Here is a 21029-nt window from a genome sequence, read left to right on the forward strand (position 1 = left end):
GCTCTCTGTTAGAGAACAACTACTTTAGGGAATTGAACATGAGCTATTTACATTTAATGTATGATTTTGCATGTTCCAAAAGAGTGGAAATTGGATCCAAATTGGGATGGGCAGTCAAAACAGCCACAGGCCCACAAGAACCAAGTTATCTCCAGAAGTTCCCTGCAAATGGAGAGCTAAGGGCTAATGCCCTTCGTCAGGACCCTGTAAATACCATGCGAATTATTTATCACTTTGTCATTGAACAGAGAAAAACCTGATTCAGAACTATCGAAGGGGTCACTTAACCAATGACTTGTTTGATTACTAAATAGTGTCATTTTGTACAGAGTTGTTGGTTAAAGTACTTAGATGGTAGTTGATATATAGGCAGTTTTCTGGGATAGAAACAGGATTGTAAAAGGCAAATCAAACATCAATTGGGATCATAATTAAGAAAAGAGGAAAATCCTGGTCAGTCATTATACTTTATTTTAAATGTAACACTATTCTCTTTCAGGCAAATTTGTCTACTACCTAGTCATTTCACATTATGAGATAGTAGAAGTATCTTGTGGTTGGTAAAATCTAGAACCTCCATCACATGACCTAATTTGATCAAACCAAATGCTTATATTAGTCTGAATAATATTTTCATTTTCTAGTATTATGAAGAAACAGAAACGACGATTTTTTTTTTTGGAACAATGAATCTTAAATCATTATGTAATTTGACTTGTTACTCTCTCCGTTCTAGCAACTTTCATTTTAAGCTTAATGATAAACTTTTATGGCCACACAAATGTTACGACATGTGAAAGACTATAAGTTTCAAAAAGATTATGTCAGTTTTAATACACGGATAACCCTTCTCTAACCGGCAACCAAACATCCCCTTAATGTATATAACTTAAATCATTTGAAAAAAAATACTGGAAGTTAAACATCTCCTTACACTCTGAACCTCTAAATCAGTGGGCAACATAAATTTTAATTACACCAGAAACTTCATCATCAAGTCAAATTTACATTTCTTAAGCTACGTGTTTTCCTTGTCCATGATCTCTTTGAAAAGTACGCATCTATCACTTTGTTAAATACTGTATGTATTTGCCCGATGTTTGTAGTTCCCAGTACTTCAAGGAGGATAGTAGTAGAAATAATTTTCAACACAAAAGGATAATTAGATAAGAAGTATTTAGCCCTTAAAATAAAATCTATAGCAGCCTCTACCGATTTGTCGATTTAGTCAATATTGAAAGTGAATGCTTCTACTCAGTACTATATTGGAAAAGTCTACCATATAGGCTACGCACCACCCCATATATATAAACATCTCAGTTCAGAATTCATTAGTGTGTACAACAAACAGAAAAAATGAAAACCAACGCAAACTTAAACCCCAATTTCTCTGTGTGCCTTCTGCTGATTCTTTTGCCAGCATTTGCATCTTCAACTTTCTTATTTCAGGTATAGATTGTCCATTCGTTTAATTTATGTGTCTTAATTTTTTTTAGTGTGTTTGAAATAACAAGATTCAAAAGGATATATTGGTACATTATACTATATTTTAAAACCACAAGATTTAAAAATCTCGTTTACTATCGTAAACTCCAAGCACAATCAAACTAAGATACATAAAATAGAACGGAGAGATTATATAAGACAAATCCCTTTATTTTGCAGACATATTTTTGTAGTCTAATCATGTGAAAATGAACCTGTACCATGGTATTATTTGGCAGTTGTCATATAAATTCCACTATGATATGTATTCTTTTTTTTTTTTTTTTTTTTTAATAAAACAGGGATTTAACTGGGGTTCTTCAGGGCAAGATGGAGGATGGTGGAACCATCTTATCAAATTAGTCCCAGATTTGGCTGATGCTGGTTTCACTCATGTTTGGCTTCCCCCACCCTCTAACTCCCTTGTAAATCACTCCCAAGGTACTCTTACATATTTCCTACTTATTTGTTTCCACTTTCACTTTTTAACAATTTTTTTTTTTTTTTTTTACTACTACTACTACTTCAATGGTTTTAACTTACATACCGTGCAAGAAATTTTACACTATCAATATAATTTAACATGTTATAGCAAGATGCCTAGTTTATTTCCACGTAACTAGTTCTACTTATTACGAATAGTTACAACCTGTAAGTGGCCGAGGACTTGATTTTATCAAATTGACAGGGTATATGCCATCAAGATTGTATGATTTGGATACATCACATTATGGCAATTCGCGAGAACTTAAAGCCTTAATTAAGGCCTTTCATGATAAAGGGATCAAATGTCTTGCTGATATAGTTATAAACCACAGATGGGCTGAAAACAAAGATAGCAGAGGAATCAATTGTTTATTTGAAGGTGGCACCCCTGATGATAAGCTGGATTGGGGTCCAAGTTTCATTTGTGGCAATGACACTGTATTTTCTGATGGCAAAGGAAACACGGACACCGGTTTAGATTGGGGCGCTGCACCGGATATTGATCATGTGAATCCACAAGTACAAAAAGATTTATCAGAATGGATGAATTGGCTCAAGACTGAAATTGGTTTTGATGGCTGGAGATTTGACATGGTCCTAGGATATGCACCTAGGTTCACTAAAATCTACATGGATAATACTAAACCGGATTTTGCTGTCGGAGAGTTCTTCTTGAAATTTAATAACAAACCGGATGGGAAGCCAGACTATGATCAGCACAGGAATGATTTAGTTCATTGGGTTCGGAATGCAGGTGGAGTTGTGACAACGTTTGATTTTACAACAAAAGGGATTCTTGGTACTGCTGTTGGCGATAAGAGGTTTGATTTGTTGAAAGATTCTAAGGGAAATCCTCCAGGAATGATTGGTCTTTTGCCTCAAAATGCTGTGACTTTTATTGATAATCATGATACTTACTCACAGCGGCAATGGCCATTCCCTGATGATCCAAATGATAAAGTTACTCAGGGATATGCTTACGTTTTAACTCATCCTGGCATTCCATCAGTGGTATGAATATTGTTTCTTTAATCTATTACAGCTAAAGCATTTTTTCTATACAAGTTGATAGAAAGGGACAAAACATGCTAGGATTTAGATTAAAGCATAACCAATTCATTAAGAATAACTTAAAAGTGAGATTAGGTGTGTATCCATATAGAGCTTAAGTTCAATGCACTAGCTTGCAATATTACAAGATCAAATCACTTATAGGTAATTACAAGTAAATCTTTATGACAACAATATGTACTTGGTAAAAAGGGTAACTTGCTGTCACGGGTTAAAAGTCACTGTTAGTTTTGTCATTATATAAGTAAAATCCATCTAGTTATCAATCATGCATTAGTTTTTCAGGCAGGATGGGTTGCTTGTTACATCTAATAGAGAAGAACCTTAGGTCCAATTTTGTGAACTCACTTTCGTCAGCTCCACATAGTTGGTTTGTTGTCCGAATAAATAAAAAGGGGTGTGATACGTTGACGGTTAAGGTAAATATGTTCAAATTATGATAAATTTTCATATAACATAAAATGGGCTCGAACAGGACAGGCTACATAGAAGTCATATCACCCCTGCAACTAGTTTAGGATTATGGCGAAATTGATTGATTATATTGGATGAGAGAACAACCATCTATATTTTCTCTCTTAACTGAAGAGCACAATTATTCTTTTGTGTTGTGCAGTTCTATGACCATTTCTTCCTGTTCCAAGGGATGAGGAAACCAATTAAGGATTTGTATGCAGTTAGGAAGAGGAATGGGATTTCATCAACGAGCAAAGTGAGGATTTTGGCCAAAGTGATCTGTATGTGGCAAACATTGATGACAAACTCATAGTAAAAATTGGACCTGGCAATGTTGGAAAACTTGTTCCGTCTAATTTTCAATTTGCAACATCAGGGTTAGACTATGCTGTATGGGAAAAGAAGGCATAAGTTTATATGGGATTGCCCAATATGAATAATAATATTAGTGTTAAGACATCAAGAAAAAAATAAGGTTGATGACAATGTCCAAGAATTATAAGTGTGTGGTGTTTTGAAGCACCCAAGATTATAGACAACAAGCAGCATTGATGAATAAGAGAAGACACAATTTTATGCATCTAATTCTATTCCGATTTAGTATGGTCTTTTGCAGATTGAACTAAATATTTTGCTTTTCTCCGTTATTTTGCTTCAAAGTGACCATGGACAAAATGGTTGTCATTGTATTTTCTGTTTTCAGTAACTAAAATATATCTTTTTCCTCTTTTTGGTTCTTAAAGAAGCTTGTAAATCCCTGAGTGACACATCAATATTAACAATTTGATTGGAATATGCATAATAGCAATTCTTGTACCCAAAGTATTCCAAGACCTTGTAATATTGCATTCGCAGAGACTATGTGAACACTTAGCCGTGTAAAAGGAAACACAATTACAATTACTCTTCCTCCGTATCAAATCCCAAATATTGCATTTGCCAAATAAATGGCTCTAAATTGGTTACATCCTGGATTTTGATTTCCACCTCCTTGAAGCACATATATTAACTATTGGTTCTCTCCTGTTTCCCCATTGAAATACTTCCATGGCTGGATTCTGCACACCTTTTTCAATATACATACCATAAAATTCATTCCACCCAACTCCCATATGGACCTCTTCTAAAGGAAAATAAAGAGATTCTAGAGAAGTAACATATCTCCAAGTTTAGAATGCTCCCGAGAACTCTGCAAATGAAAACCAGAAGACCAGGGAAAGATGGGGCCATATACACCCGTCTGCAGCTTGATGAACGTGATCAACGATTTTCCTCTCAGTTGTCAATCTATCCAATTTGATGCACAAAAATGCAAAAGTTATTCGTGACCATGCAACTTGTGAGCCAGCTGCCCATTTGCCATGAAAGGAGATAGATGTCCATTAGGAACAAAGTAAGTTGAGAAATAGAATTATAGTAGCTTAGGAAGAGGATCAGCCAACCAAAGCACGTGCTTTCCAGCAGCTATGAAAACATGGAAAAGGATTAAAAGGCTAAAAAAAATTAGAGTGCATAAAAATAGGAGCAGCGAGAGGGAATTGCATATAAGTTCAAAGTACGCCCCATTCCCTTGAAGGACATGCTGTAGCTCTCACTGATATCACTGCCCCTTCTAAATTGGCAGAAAATAATACCCAAATCGATACTAATAAGAGAAACAATGATTTCCATTAATAACATATTCATTCCACTAGAGATGACAATCAGGATGTACCAGTACCATTAAAAGATAATCAAACCAAAACATAGAGCAACAAAATGAAGAAATAATGAATATTTAAATCACTTTCTCGGCATACTAATCAGCTCCTACTGATAGAACATATTCACATGACATGTTATATGGAATGAAATAAACATTGCATTAGAAAAGCAGTTAGTTTAGGATTGAAGTGGCCTCAACATTTAGAAACCAAGTTAAACCTTTGAACTGGGATGGTTTACAGGATGATAATTAGCCGAACAATCTGACCCATAAACCGGAATGCCTTGGTTACTTCTCTCAGGCACTTATTCTTGTCATCTCTAGACCAATGCTGCAATAAAGATGCAATTGATAAGAGTACGAGAAGCAGTTAGTGGTGCTTTTGAAATACTGAAACAAAGTCAATGACGCAAAAATATTAGGCATTTACCTTTGCCAGCATGTTAAAACTTTCACGCACACTTCGCAACAACTCTTGTTCATCCCCCTCCCACTTGTAGAATTCCAATTCTTTTTCCTCTAAGAGTTTCTCAAAGGCCTAATAACATTAATTCAGTAAATATAGATAACCAAACATATAAATACTGAGTTAAAGGAGTTAACTTGCATGTTAGAAGTCAGAGCCACCATATGACGACATGAATTGACAAACCGGTAATTCAAAGTAATTCATTAAGCAAATTAGGAAAAGAAAAGTGCAATAAATTTCAGTATTTAAAAATGCCAACCCCTTTAATTTCAAGCATTTCTTCCTGGATAACTTTCTCTTCCCTGGGAAGTGGTCAATCATTATATAACAAGCTAAAACTTATCAAATAGAAAATTTAGAGAACATGCCAAAGCTTGTTTTCTTTCTTTAATGTTATTACTATTATATTTTGGATAAGTCATGTGAGAAACCAAAGATTCGAGATGGTACACAAAATAAGAGATTTACCTAAATTTTAAACTAGAAAAATCACAATACAATAAAGATTCTATTGCATATATTTTGATCAAGTATATACTTACGTAGATATACTCATATAAAAAATTTGAAATATAAAATCTAGAAAACTAAATCAAAATCAGATGCTTTTTTTTATCAAGAAAAATATGTCAAACAAAATCAGATGCTATTCAGCATTTGTTCAAAAACCGAGCAGCTATTCCAAACTCTTCACTATACAGATGTACAGTTGCAAATTGGTTCATTTAACTTCTAGGAGTAATTTTATTTATTTCCAAACCTAGCTTAAGAGACTATCTGGACCAAATTCCATCTTAGTTTGAGTCATTTCCAGATTAGAGTTGATGGAAGCAGAGGAGAAGAAACAACGAATTTGCATTTGCCAGTCTAGATTACTCTTTAATTTCAATTTGCATCCTTATATTTAGAGTCCTACCTAAGTCATACACTAGTACTATTCTGAGCTTCAGCATTGCCTAGACAAGAAAAAAAATTAGAACCACATAAAATAATTACTAAGCATGAACTGACTAACAATAACAAGTCACTTCTCCCCTCCTAAAAGAGAAGAAATAGTCTGGTTCATTCAATAAGACGTATATATCCCTGAGTAATATTCAAACATGTCAGAGATACCATGTGTTCTTCAAAAGAAATGGTTTTAATGAAGTAAAGATTAGGCTCAAGCTGGAATTCAATGAGTTAAGATTCTAGGCATCTACTGGTGGAAAAAAGATGCATTGAGTTGTGCTCCTTCCCAAATTTTCTTAGCTCATAAATTGTTTGCTTCAATTGTAATTTCCTGAGCAAGGTCTTCATTTTCTATGTATCAATGGGAACGTATGTTATACAAAGAAGCTCAGCACGACGCAACATGATATGACACTAAAATAAAGCTCAGAAATCACAATGGGCCAAATATTTTCAGCTCACAAATGAGTCTACCATAGAGCTCTCCGGTCCAACATGAATAAACCCTTCACTGGAGATTTCACAAAGAAATTGATTGAAGACATTTTATTACTTCGTTTCATCATTTTCAGGAAAAATGAAAACTCCACAAAAACATTCAGAGGATAATGACAAACAGAGAAGGAAGTTGTACCTTTTTGGCTATGACTTGACCTCCTGCTATGTGCGAGAAATAAATGTTGTAGAAATGGGATAGAAATAAACGAGGAGTCTTTTCTGCCAGTTCCTCCAGATAATTGGCATAACTGACTCCAGCATTGCTCGGTTCAGGAATTTCATGACCCTGTTGGGTAAACCATTCTAGGTCTTTGGATATACATTCTGCTCGCTCCAATCCAGTCCGTCTGAAGTAGGCATCTAGGTTAAACAAATAGCAAACTTTATAACATCATTTGCAATTCAACAAGCAATATGTCCTAATGGCTTTTATCGTGTTTCTTTTTCTTTTTTCAACCAAAAATAAAATCAAACCTTCACAAACATATTACACTTTGTTTTTCCTCTGTCATGAAAATGAGATTCAAAGACCAAGAAGTCCTAACAAGATTTTACATGATGCGAAGAATCTAAAGAATAAAATAGCCAAAATTAAGGGTATGTTTGGTATGAGAAAATGTTTTTCAATTTTTCCATATTTGGTTGGCAAAATATTTTCTCTAGGAAAACAAGTTTCTTAAAAATGAGGAAAATGACTTCCGTAATGGAAGTAGGAAAAACCAGTTCCATAAGTAACATTCCAAGTTCATTATCTCACCCCACCCACCCAATGCCCCAGACCATCCCAACCCCGAATCCCCACTCCCCACCCATCCCAACCCCATGGTGTTTTGCTAGATTACATATAAATATTGTCGGATAATTTTTTTTATTTTTTTATTTTTTGTGCTTACTGATTACGAAACACTAGAAATTAAGTAAGAAACTCACATGTTTTCCAAGAAAACATTTTCCTTCAAACCAAACACACCCTTAGTCTTTTTTTTTTTGGACAGGGAAAGGAACAAACTGAAAGTTGAAGACTTTATGGTTGATGTAACATAATAAACAGAGAAATCATAGAGAATTTAGAGTTTAAAACAACTTACAAGAAACATCACTGGACTCATCAACAATTCGCTCAATTGTACTAAAAACAAGCTTACTATCAACAAGATACTTAATAAACCCTTCCATACTTGGCTCCCAAGTCTCCCCACCACCACCATTATCATCCTCATCATTCTCTTCTGACTCATACCCATCACTATCTTTCATTTCATCATCACTCTCTGATATTTTTTTGCCTTTAGAATTACGAAGTTTCATTGCAACAAATCTCATCTCTTCAGTAATACCCTTTTTCTCACCTGGGTATTGCTTCCTATACCTCCTCCTTTTCCTCTTCACTGGAATCTTGGAAATTGATGTAACCCCGTCATCTCCTTCTTCATCTTTTTCAGTTTCAGTTTCGTTTTCGGTTTCTAATTCTGATTCTTGAAATGTAAAGGAGGAAGCTGTGTTGAAGTTTGAACATTGAAGATTAATGGGAGGTCTGTGTATCCATTTTTGGTTTGAGGAAATTGATAGGGTAGAGGAATGTTTAGTATAAATTTGTGGATTTGGGATGTTAAGGAGCAAAGGAAGTGAAGATTTTGAGATGGGTTTTGGTACTGGAGGTGAAGTACATGAGGAGTAGCATGTCAGTGTTGCCATTTTTGTGAAGTGTTTTTGTCTGTCAAGGGTTTAGCTTTGTTGCTGCCATTGTTATTCTGTTCAAATAAATGAGGCACACACCAATGCCTTCAGGATTACACCAAAGCATCGGGGATAATAGTAGCATTTTTTGTTTAAAGTTATTGATACATTCTGTTTTTAATGTGATATATTGCGTAACATATTTATTTTTAATTAATTGAAATATGTTAATTTTTTTATGAAGAAAATATGTTATAAGTGACTATTATACAACTCTAATAATACAAATTTAACATATCACAAGACTAATTAGGTGGTAGAATAATTGATAATTATGATAAATTTATAAATATTTATAAGCAAGAAATAAAAAATGCACCCTTCGTTATCTTTTTGCGCTCAACTGAGAAATAATTTTTTTACCCACTAAAATAACTCAATCCGACCCAAAAAAAAAAAAAATCAAAAATAATATGGATCAAAAAAAAAAAAAAAATTTATTAGTTTGGGCTGAAAAATAATGCGAGTAAAAATTATGATAATTTTTGTAGCCTTTGGCCTTTAGCACTGAGAAATCAGAAATGTTGTCAACAACTTTAACTGCGAGATAACTGATTTTGTAGCCTTTAGCCTTTTATAAATTTATTTTTAATTATACGTCTCTTTTATAAGAGATCTAAAAATACATTGTAGAGGCATGTTAACTCATTTCCCCTTCTCTGTTCCTTTAAATTAAAAACATAAGAAAATTCAAAATAATTAATAATACCGACAATGAATGATATTATGGATTAATTGCTTGTTGGAAGAGTATCCCTTTTTCAAACCATACCACATTAATTATTTAAAATCAATACGGAAAATCGACCCAACAAAAGAATTATATTCAACTGATTGGTTCAGTCAAAACTAGATAAACGTACATCTGCAGAAGAGCAGAACCATTAACCATATAGTAAGACGTAATGCTATAGATAATGAAAAATGAAATAAAAATGGAGAATGGAGAACAGACATCGAAAAAAGAAGGAAAATAATCTTTACAGCTTATTAAACAAGTACCAATAAACAGAGGATGTACTTATCGTTTCGATACGGGACAAACAATATATTTCAGTGATGTACTCAAAGAAAGGAAAGTCATCATTTGGGGTAAAAAATTATATATATAACAGTGGATGTACTCAAAGAAAGGAAAGTCATCATTTGGGGTAAAATATTATACTACATAACAGTGAATGATACAACTTTTACAGAAGAAATTGTAATACAACATTCTCTCAAGAATGATTTACGTAAGAGTAATCTGCTAGCAGAAATCAATGGTTAGTATACTGTTGTTAGCTCTCCCTAACGTACATCCTAGTAGAAACTATCACTATACAAGTAATCTCTGAACTCAACCTATGATACTGGTACCTCCATGTGAGCCTTACCTAACTAATCAAGGTCACGAGAGCTTCCAAGTCCCTAGTATATCGACTACTTACACTATTTGCATGTGAATCATGGAGGAAAATCGAATGTCAAATCTCTATCATCCTTAATTTCCCGTATATGTACAGCTATCATCGTCTACTAAGAGCTTTCAATTTATGCAAAAACTCTAGTGTCTCTTTATAAGAGGGATCGCTGCGGCTCAAAGGCTTGCAGGAATTAATATGATCAGTTGACTCCAAAACCTGCACCAAAATGTGGACAAAGATGAGGCACAGAAAATAAAGTTCAATGACAGTTAAATCAAAACATCACATTGTCTACATAACTCCAGAAGAATGGATAAAATTGTGCAATAGCTAAGGAGGATGCATGCTTTTAAACAGGGCCCTCTTGCCATCAAAATTCACAATTAAAGCCAAGCATAAGAAGATCAAATCCCATTCTCCATTAATTCAGGTTCTGTTTGCTACCTACAATGAAAACCTTTTCAAAAAGCTTCACTTCCATTCAGCCACAAAATTTTTAGTAACCTGAGAAACAATTAAAGCGACAACCACTTCAAAGAGTGTGTCAGCTAATCTCCATTAAAGATGATAATTAACTCCACATTCCCTTTACCATATTTATTTATATACAGCAGTCAAAAAATTCATTAGACACAAGAAAACAGCGAAAAGACTTAAATAATATGATCTGCCTCATCAAATTTTTTAAAGAACACTAATATGGTCCGATATACTTTACCACACCGTGCAAACAATTATAATGATAATATCAAACTATTGTAACAAATTTAGGTATCTGGTAATCATCTTTGAGCAACTTACAACTAATTCTCCAAATCCAGGATATGCGGACTCTAATGGTACAATTTCCATTCGAAAAGCCCAGCCTCCATAGCCTTCAACAATTGGAGTTACCTTTGTCTACAAAATAATCATCAGTCAATATTGGAATGGCAACCACAGAAGTGAAATTTTTCTAAGCGAATTCAATGACTGAAAAATATTAGTACCTCACAGAAACTGAGGACCTCAAGCATCCCTTTCTTATGAAGCTGCCGCATGAAATCATTTAGCTCAACCAATCTTGGAGATCCACTTCTCAGCTCCCCAATCTAGTAATGGCAAGAAGTAGTAAAATTTCACAACCACATGCACCCGCAACAAGAATCTCAAATCTCATGTGCATATTTCTAAATAAGAAACTGAAGTACTCTTGGAAAAAAGGTAACTTTAAGAGAGAAATAAGATAACAAGGTAAATAAAGGGAGCATGAAAGTTTTACTAACAGTGGGTGCAGGGCGGAAAACAAGACCCATTTTCCAGGGCATGTCTGCAAGTTTGCTGCCAAAATGAGGACAACTGTAGAATACCTGACCCAATTATTTTTAAAAAAATCAATGAATAAACGAATTCAACAAATATATAAAATTGGTAGAATGACTTGTAATTCATCATCTGATAGGAAGCAGCAAACATACGACTCCAATTGTATTCTTGACAAAGTCATCCTTCTTTTCTGCTTTTGCTTGATACAGCATCTGCTTGACAACTAGGCCGCCCATGCTGCCAATTGCAACCAAAAGTGTTTTTGTGTCAATAAACATATATATAGCTACAGGATATCAGCTTGACTAGATGCTTAAAATTGATTTAAGAAAATGATGCAAAAAGGTTCAGATGCCATTACTAAGTTTGAAAAATAACTGGTTTAGTTTGAATTTGCACTATTAGGAGGATAAAATAGTTATGATACCATTATTAAGATAATAGTTAACAATGTGTACTATGAGCTAGATCGAACATGTGCAGGCCAGACAAAAAAAATTGTGCAATCCTAAGTGTTGGATACAAAAGGAAAGTTTCTTGAAAAAAGCAGCAGAGGTGCTGTATAGCATGAACTAAAACATCCCTCCAATGGGAGGTGATAAATTTAACGCAGCCCAAAAACAGAAAGTATAATGAAAGGAGTTCCAATTAAGAGTGTACAGATAATCACAAGCTCCAAGTAATCTAACAGCTTAGAGTACGCAGTTTGATTAGGACCAACCTATGCGAAATGAATACAACTGGTCGATTGCCAATGCCTGCATCAACAAGCTTTTCCAACAGCATGGCACTTACTTCCTGCGAGTTTAAGAAAATTAAATGCATAATACATCTGATGCCACTGAATTGCATGCACAACAGATTAAAGAACCAATTGAACAACAAAACATGCAAGGGGTTCTGCACCAACAGAACTCTTCAAGATGAAGAAACCTGTTCTAGCAATTAAGATATTTTTTCCAAACTGTCCTAGTATTCACCTTACATGGAAAGTTTGTAGTTTTATTATTACCTACCTTCGTTTTTACATTTCAGAAATCAACTACCTTTATGAATTATAGCACTGTCGGTTACAGGTCTCAAAATGATGTTTAAACATGTATCCGGCACCTTGCAGCCCAAAAGTGTGAATGACATTTTTTTTAAACTGAAAAGAAAAATATCATTACGGCTTCTTTTTTTGGGTTTAAAAAAATGTCATAAATGACATAAAAAAAGATGTCAAAATTTTCTCACAGAAAGAATTGCATAGAATTTCTATTCACTTATTAGCATACTAAGCATTAGTTCCTTCTTTTTCAGGAAACAGAGGCCATGTGCAACACTTCAACTGGACGGATTTTACAAGTGAAACATGGAAAAGCCGGTATATACTCATCAGATTTGCATTACAATTTCAATATGGCCCACCTCCCCTTGCCTAGGGTATCAATTCTGTATCCTTGTTACATCTAGTAATAGCCAGCCATATAAACAACTGAGAGCATGAGGGGAGAAAGCCAGTGTTTCTTCCACCCAAAAATATAATTTTTGAACAGAAGTATTAGAGATGGAAAAGTGAAAAAAGCTAGGGCTGAGCAAAATAATGGCTTAGCATAAAAATCTGTTTTGCATGATGCAATGAGCACAACCTCAACACACAAGATAATTTGACAAAATTTAAAATGTATACTAACCTGAAGAGGTAGGCTTGCTCCAGACCACTGGGTTAGATTTGTCTGCATAAAACTCCATGTTTGAAGTCAGAAAACAAGGCAAACTTTTTTTGATAAACTTCAAAAGGATAGACAGATTATGCACCAACCTTGTACTTGACACTAAACAGACGGGCATGAGGTAAATCAGATGGAAGCCATTCACCAGGCCAAAATGTTCCTTCCCTTCCAGCCTCTTCATCAATTTTCTCAACCAGGCCAGATTTGGTCGAAGACTTGTCATCTGACAAACGCCACGTTTTGAAGGGTCCCCCACGCAAGCCATGAATAAAGACAACATCAACTAAAGGTACTTCAGATCGTGAGATACTCTCTGATTCACTTGCAGATGTCGATGATATATCATTATTGATATCTTCATCTGTTGTACACTCACTCCCAGCAGAATCATTGGCACCTGGAGGTGACCCATCCAATGATTTTGGCATTATCTTTTCCATACATTTCCAGTGCGGTAATTCAGGATTTATCAGGAGTATCATATCAGCGTAACGAGGGCAAGTATGTGCATTGTTGGAAAGATTTCCATGAAGAACATCACCATTTACAGAATCTTCACCAGCTTCATCATCACAGAATATGTTCAACAGTGTTGCCCTCGCATAACTTCGAACTTTAGGGTCATTGCAACCAGGAATCCTTCCATTAGCACATTCTTCAAGCCATTCACACCACTCTTTATCTCCAACTAGTCCTTTCTTGACTTTTGGAAGAACCGAAAGTACAGTTAGCAACCGTGCTGCATGCTTCCGAATATGACCAGTAGGTGGAACACGTAGACTGGATGCATCATTGGAATTCGCAGTAGTAGAAGCTTCACCAGGAACAGTGGGCACCCGATCCTGTCCCTCCGATGCTCGCGACGCATCATATGCTTCGATTGCAGCCAGTTGTTCATAATCATCATCCAATAACAAGCGCCTAAGCAAACAAAGGACTCCAAAATCAGCTATTTTGTTCAGAAAAAGAGTATCTTCAGCACATATTTCTGTCAGCGCTTTGATCCCTTTCAGTGTGGCCACTGCAGAATCTGCAACATTGATCTTAGGCAATTTGTCTTTCTTAAGATTTTTTAGTGGCCCAGCAAAAGGTTCCAGGGATAGAAGATCTGCCAAGGGATGTGTATCATCAGCATTGGCAACTCTTCCTAGTTGCATTCCTACTAAATTGACAACTGCTCCTGCCAACTGATTAGAAATCTGTGTGGCCAAAACTACATTTGCTTGATCAATTTGGGTCTGCAAAAAATTAAGAATATTCATGAACCACAGAGAAACCAATGAGACACGAGATGTTTATACTTACAAGTAAAAGAGAATACTCTCACACCGTCCTGAAACAAACAAACAAACAAAAAACAAAAAAAAAAAAAAAAAGATCAATGTGACAAACCTTCACTTTATCACTTTTTGGTTGGTTATTTCCTTTGCTTAATGCTGTTTTCTTGGATTCCAGAACATCACTTAGCATAACAGTTAACCATCCTTGAGAAATTGGTATGGATGAGGGTCCATAATCTTCAAGAATGCGTGAAAGGATACTTATTGCTGAAGATCGTAATGCATCAGAGGATAGCTGTCCAAAGACCCAAGGGAGCAGAACTCCAGACCAATGCTGGCTTTCTTCCAGGGACATATGCCATTCCCTAGCACAGAGTAACTCCAACGCCTTAGCCAATGCTTCTTGCACCGAAGAATGCTTTGTGGTCTGTTTAGCAGCCTCTCTCATCAAATGAAGACCCTTTTCCGCTACTACCTCCTGTGCCGAAGGGCTTCGCTCAAGAGAAACCAAAAATGCAGACAACGCTATCTGAGCTAGGGGGATGTCTTGAGTTTTACTTGCATGTGAAACAGTAGACAGAAGACTAGAAGTCCAATCAGAAACAGAAGTACTTAGCGGCAGATTGTGGTCTTCTAAAAGCAGTTTAACCATCAAACTTCCATGCCATTTCACAGATCTCTCAGGTGCCACTAAAGCAGCCATGACCGCATGCCCCTCTTGATCCAATTCTTGAATATGATACCTATTAACTTCCGAAGCCATTGCCCAATTTGCTAATGCCCACGCAGCAAAAGGAACGGCAACTTGTTCAGAATGCAAATCATCCCAAAGGCCAGGAACCACAGCAGAAGACAAATTTGATCGTGCTGATGAACTATCAGTTATTTTGTTAAACAAGATATTACTAGGCGTATATTTGACTGTCTGGCTAGTGTCAGGAGGCCCCATCTCTACAAGCCCATTAGTTCTTGAAAGTCCTACAGCAGTCGTGCCTTCAAGAATTTTCATCCCAATACCCTTCATCCCTTCTCCACCATCATCATCATCCTCCCCATGTGGCTCATCCCAGTGCATACCACCTTCCTCAATTACTTCAATAGCTGCAGCAATATCTCTCATCTCAGCATCTTTGGGTAGTGTAGGCTTGAATGAAACCTTGTCTGCACTATCACAATGGGAAGTGACGATATCCATAATTGCTGCAACCAGCATGCTCCTACCTTTCAAAGAATCAGAAAGATCGAATGAACTACGTCTTGTATGCTGCTTCCAACAAAATTAAACATTTCCACATCAAACACCAAAACTATAAAATGAGATAACAGTTCAATAAATTTTAATTGCCTGGTCACAAAGAACTTTATATGTATCGTGCATATAGATAAATATTTCACTAAATTTTAACTAATAGATAAATAATATGTGTTGCGCATATAGATAACTATTTTTTAGTTAATTCCATATCATTATTGTTCAGCCTTATTCTCTAGTCACACATATAGATTTTCTTTCTCTTGGGGTGTGTTTGGTATCGAGGAAAACATCTTTTCATGTTTGGTCAGTCTAAGAGCCCGTTTGGATTGGCTTATAAGTTAAATATCTTGGAAAACATTTTCATTTGACTTATCAGAAAACTTATAGTGAAAACAAATGAGGTAAAAAAAATAATGCCTACCCCAACTTCCCACTTATAAAAGTCATTATTTTAAGCCCATCCAAACAGCTCTAAATGGAAAACAAGTTCCTTAAAATGAGAAAATGACTTCCTCACGAAGTAGGGAAAACAGGTTCTATAAGTGATTCCAAATTCATTGTGTTCTCCCCACCCATCCAATGCCCCCGACCCCACCCCTTAACCATCCCACCCCCGAACCCCACTCCCCACTCCCCACTCCCCACCCCATTCCATTCTACCCCCATACTGTTTCGCTAGATTACATATAAATGCTTTGGAATAGTTTTTGTTTTGCTTAGTTATCAAAAACTAGAAAATGAGTGAGAAACCCACTTGTTTTCCAAGAAAACATTTTCCTCCATACCAGACACACCCTTCATTTCTGTCATTTTCCTTCAATCCCACATTTCAATGGAGCTTTGCATTTAAACACTGATGAAAAAGAACCTAGTATTGTGCTTGAATCCCAATCTAGCATGTCGGCCATATAAATCCTCAACTCAATGTCCATTCTACTCTATTTGGATCCCTTTCAATCATAATCCCACAACAACAACATTTCAGTGTAATCCACAAGTGGGGTCCGGGGAGGATGGTGTGCTCAGAGATCTTACCCCTACCTTTCAATCATAATACAATAACACCAACATTTCAGTGTAATCCACAAGTGGGGTCCGTGGAGGGTGGTATGTCCAGATATCTTACCCCTACTTTTCAATCACAAAACAACAACATTCCAATGTAATCCACAAGTGGGGTCCGGTGAGGGCAGTATGTCCATATATCTCCCCTCTACTTATCAATCAAATACACAACCAGTGTGTACGCAGACCTTACCCCTCCCTTTCAATCATAACGAAAAAACAAAATTAAAAAAACCACGAAAAACACCTCACCTTTTTCGATCTCCGAGGCTGAGCAGAGAAAATAAACCTCAAAAGATACGGAACAGCATGAGGTCTTCCTAAAACATACTCACAAACATTAGGATCAGCAATCAAATAAGCCAAAGCCCTAGCTGACTCAGCTTGTGTCCAACAATTCTCTCCTGTCGTCGTCATCGCAGCTGTCTCTAACAACCAATCAACCACCGCGCCGCCCCCTGCAGCCACCAGCGCCGCCCTCCGGCTCTCACTAGCGGCTGCAATGTCGGCTAACAAAGCCGCAACCCGAAGCTCAAACCCGACCCGAACTTCGTGATTAGCCGATGACATAACTGACCTTAACGATTTCCATAATACAGAAGCTGCTGCCCCAGTTTTCTTCATCCTATACACTACTTTCTTAAACGAATCGTTCGATTTCTCAACCACATTCTCAATTTCATCGTAAATTCGAATATCATCGTCATCTCGTGTTGAAATTACAGCACAAGAAGCAATAATGGCTGATAAAAGAGTTGCAGATAGAGCAAATATGTAGGGTTGTTTAATTGGGGAAGGGACAATATGGGGATTATTGATATTGTTAGGGATATTCTTGGGATTATTATGATTTGAATTTGAAGAAGAAGATGAAGAGAGGGAACGACGGCGTATACAACACCGGCGACTTGTTCTGCAAAGAATTCGAAGCATAATTTGGTTGAGTTAATTGTTTGTAGAGAAGAATAATTAAGAAGATAAATTATTGGATTATGGATTAAGGGTTATTAACAAAAGCGATAATGGTGGAAGAAAGCGGTGGTTTATGAATTTGGACTGTTGGGAACGAAGAATAGTTTAGAAAGAGAGGGAATTTATGCGGAATCTTGAAACTAGTTTGGATGAGAGGTACGTAATGTCAAATTGTCAAGCATTAGTCCTAATCAAATGACTTTAAATGGATTGTTTAAATAAATTATTAAGTTTACTCTTATTTATGGTACATTGAAAATGAAAAAAATAAAAAGAAATTCTTACCACTCTCTCCGTCTCACATTACTTGCTCATTTAAAAAAAAAAAAAAAAAAACTATATAAAATTTAATTAATATTTGAGATATATTTTTTCACCAAATTAATATGAAAAGAATTGCAACTGATAGTATTTCTCATGTAGTTTTTAAATATCTAAATTATAATTTTAAAATATTAAATTGATCTAATTAAATTTAATTTCGAAGATTACTCAACTGAACTCTCGAAAATCGAACCAAGATAACTAATATGGAATAGAGGGAGGGAGTAGTATCTTTCGTAAGTTATAACTTAAGAATGCGAGGAGGATTAACTCCATTTACTTGAGGCGTCATTAGTAAATTTTCTTCAGGTTTGTGGCCTTCATTCTATTAAAAAATCGACACGTTGGTTTGTCTCTCTTGGTATGTGTATCGATATTGACTTTATTTTTTGCTAGTAAATATCTAAGATTTTCAAGAATAGCCCTAAGAGGACGACTCCTCTTTCGGTAAGTTTGATAGGCAGTCTGTCAACATTTTGAGGGGTCATTTGGTAGTTGTTTGGAGGTGAGTTATGCATGTGTTAAATCTTTCACAAGTAATATCACATTTGTTAACTAATTAGGTGATATGTTATTCATGTATAAAATTCATAACACAAGTAATATTACATTTGTTAGCTAGTTAGGTGATATGTTATTCATGTATAAAATTCATAAAGTGTTTGATTTATAATTTAGAAACCCGCATAATTAACTATTATATGTCTCTAAGTTATGGAAGAATGTACGTATTATTTTATGCATTATAAAAGGTGAAATAACTAATATATAAATAATTAAACTCTACATAACTAATCTCTCTATAAAATAAATACATAGATTCTCTGATAACTAATTAATCTTTATATTACTAATATCCGCATAACTCTAACCAACTACCAAACGACTCCTGAATTTTTTGAACCCCTTATTTTGCTAATTTGAGATCTTGGTTGATGCTCCACGAATATGTAATTAGACTTGAAGTAGATTTCATCTTGCGCTATTATCTCAATATCAACTTTTCTTGGTTTTTGCTAAACAATTCTCCAAAAACCGCACCTGCAATTTGAATCTTCACGCCGCTACCGATATTAAATTTCGGTTTTACTTGCATAAGGAGAAGACCAATCTATTAGTTTGGCTTATTTATATACAGAGATTTGTGTCACGAATGCTTCATTAATTTTCTTAGCACAACTCTAATACAATTTGCTCGTATATAAATTCAATAGATAAATACTTCCATCAACCAAAATTTGATTTCGCTCTTTTTATATATAGCACATAATTGACAAAAAGTTATTTATCTAATTTTCAAGCCATTCAAGCATTGGTTCTCATTAAAGTATCAATCAATAAATAGACGCTGCTAAAAAATATGTAGACAACAAAAAAATAGCGAATAGTCTACGTAATGTATTTCATTTGTAGCAAAACAATTGGAGTCCGGAGCCAAAAGGGTATAAAAATACACGGTATAAACTAAAAGGGGGCGGCCAAAAATTTATATACCAAAAGGGGTATAATACCCCAATTTTTTTTTTAATTTGTCAGATTCACCAAACCGAAAAAGAAAAAAAAAATTACGTATAACGTGGAGGGATCCACGTTTTACAAAATATATTTGTAAAACGAGGAAACTCTTATTTCGGACGATGACTACTTATCGTTATTTTTTCGAAGTCCTCGCTATATTTAGCAATCATATCAAGATAGCGACACTTGACATGTATGCAACCGTTGAACGCTCTACTAATGTTCACACCCACTGACGATGAGTTTGATATTCGGGATACTACGTATCTTCCCGCTATGAATATTGGGCTTCAAAGAGGTACACTTCAACAAGAAACAATGGTAGGAGTTGGTAGCCAATCACATAACTTTGGTTGGACTATGCAGAGCTGTGATATTCCTGGACCGAGTAGTGCTCCTGATACAAGTGAATTAGGTGGCGGGAGTATAGTTCGATATCGCCCTACTCAAGTAGAGTCATTTACAGAAAGGTAGATATAACGATGTTTTTTTCGCTTAAACTAGGAGACTTCTAACTAATTGTTTCTGAGATTTGAACCCCTTGAATTTTCCTATGTTTGTAGGTGTAACGATTTTGAAGAAAATCCCGTATTAACTCAGCTCACACAAATTGTTAGCAATAATGATGTAGCTACTGATCACTCCGGTGAGTGAGATAGTGATATCCCATTAGATCACACAGAAACAGAAGATGATCACTCATCTGATGATGATGGTCATTCTTATGAAGACATTACTGCTCGAAGTGATGGTAACGTTAGCTACCATTCTAATGCGATTCCATATTTGGATAACACGGAAGAAGGCCCGGATGATTTTGCTTTCACGAGAGATGACGGTCCGGTTCGATCCCGCACTTTGGGATTGTAAAAAAACCCGAATTTATCATATCAAAGTTAGTATGGTGACAATGAATATTCTTTTTATTTGTTGGCCCATTTTTAGGGGTTGATAATTTTCCTTGTATTATGCAATTAGGTATGTTATTTCGTAACAAGCAGAAATGAAAGGCGCAGCGAGACAATATTGTCTCAAAGAAAAGAAAGAGTTCATTTGTGATCGGTCCAAAGGTAAATTTTGGAGGGTTATTTGCAAGCGTCATATGTTGGGATGTGAGTGGATGATCCGTTTTAGAGAAATTTCAAGTGGTATGTGGAAGGGCAAAGCGGATCTCCACCACGGTTGTCTCACGGATGATTACGAAAGGATCATTTCAATTTGAACAAATACCTAATTGCTACTACGTTGATACCATATATTATGGTCGATCCATACATCAAGTATTAAGTCGGTTCAGAAAAAAATAAAAGGATTGCATTTGTTTACTCCTA

The 21029-nt window shown here is 35.6% G+C and overlaps 2 protein-coding genes and 1 pseudogene across 5 annotated transcripts; 1 reads left to right on the forward strand and 2 right to left on the reverse strand.

Annotated features, from left to right (window-relative positions):
• Positions 1 to 1170: 1170 nt before the first annotated feature.
• LOC132033341 (alpha-amylase-like) lies at positions 1171 to 4101 on the forward strand (annotated as a pseudogene).
• A 220-nt stretch (positions 4102 to 4321) lies between these two features.
• LOC132033342 (probable inactive heme oxygenase 2, chloroplastic) lies at positions 4322 to 8930 on the reverse strand. Of its 2 annotated transcripts, XM_059423294.1 has the most exons (5): positions 8210 to 8930; positions 7258 to 7481; positions 5634 to 5741; positions 5401 to 5534; positions 4322 to 4962 (listed from the first exon to the last, which is right to left on the reverse strand). In XM_059423294.1, exons 1-4 carry the CDS (start codon positions 8814 to 8816, stop codon positions 5439 to 5441), a joined length of 1035 nt encoding a protein of 344 aa, XP_059279277.1. In that variant the 5' UTR covers positions 8817 to 8930; the 3' UTR covers positions 4322 to 4962; positions 5401 to 5438. The 2 variants fall into 2 exon arrangements, with proteins under 2 accessions (XP_059279277.1, XP_059279276.1); XM_059423293.1 differs by having other exon boundaries at positions 4322 to 5534.
• A 1062-nt stretch (positions 8931 to 9992) lies between these two features.
• LOC132033343 (uncharacterized) lies at positions 9993 to 18031 on the reverse strand. Of its 3 annotated transcripts, none has more exons than XM_059423295.1 (10): positions 17137 to 18031; positions 14677 to 15828; positions 13374 to 14522; positions 13246 to 13287; positions 12291 to 12367; positions 11722 to 11806; positions 11530 to 11613; positions 11254 to 11355; positions 11066 to 11164; positions 9993 to 10480 (listed from the first exon to the last, which is right to left on the reverse strand). In XM_059423295.1, the coding sequence occupies exons 1-10, from the start codon at positions 17815 to 17817 to the stop codon at positions 10367 to 10369; spliced, it is 3585 nt and encodes a 1194-aa protein (XP_059279278.1). In that variant the 5' UTR covers positions 17818 to 18031; the 3' UTR covers positions 9993 to 10366. The 3 variants fall into 3 exon arrangements, with proteins under 3 accessions (XP_059279278.1, XP_059279280.1, XP_059279279.1); XM_059423297.1 differs by having other exon boundaries at positions 14677 to 15781; positions 17137 to 17276; XM_059423296.1 differs by having other exon boundaries at positions 14677 to 15785; positions 17137 to 17275.
• Between the last annotated feature and the right edge of the window lie 2998 nt (positions 18032 to 21029).

Source organism: Lycium ferocissimum, chromosome 10, assembly GCF_029784015.1.
Source record: "Lycium ferocissimum isolate CSIRO_LF1 chromosome 10, AGI_CSIRO_Lferr_CH_V1, whole genome shotgun sequence".
Classification (NCBI taxonomy): domain Eukaryota; kingdom Viridiplantae; phylum Streptophyta; class Magnoliopsida; order Solanales; family Solanaceae; genus Lycium; species Lycium ferocissimum.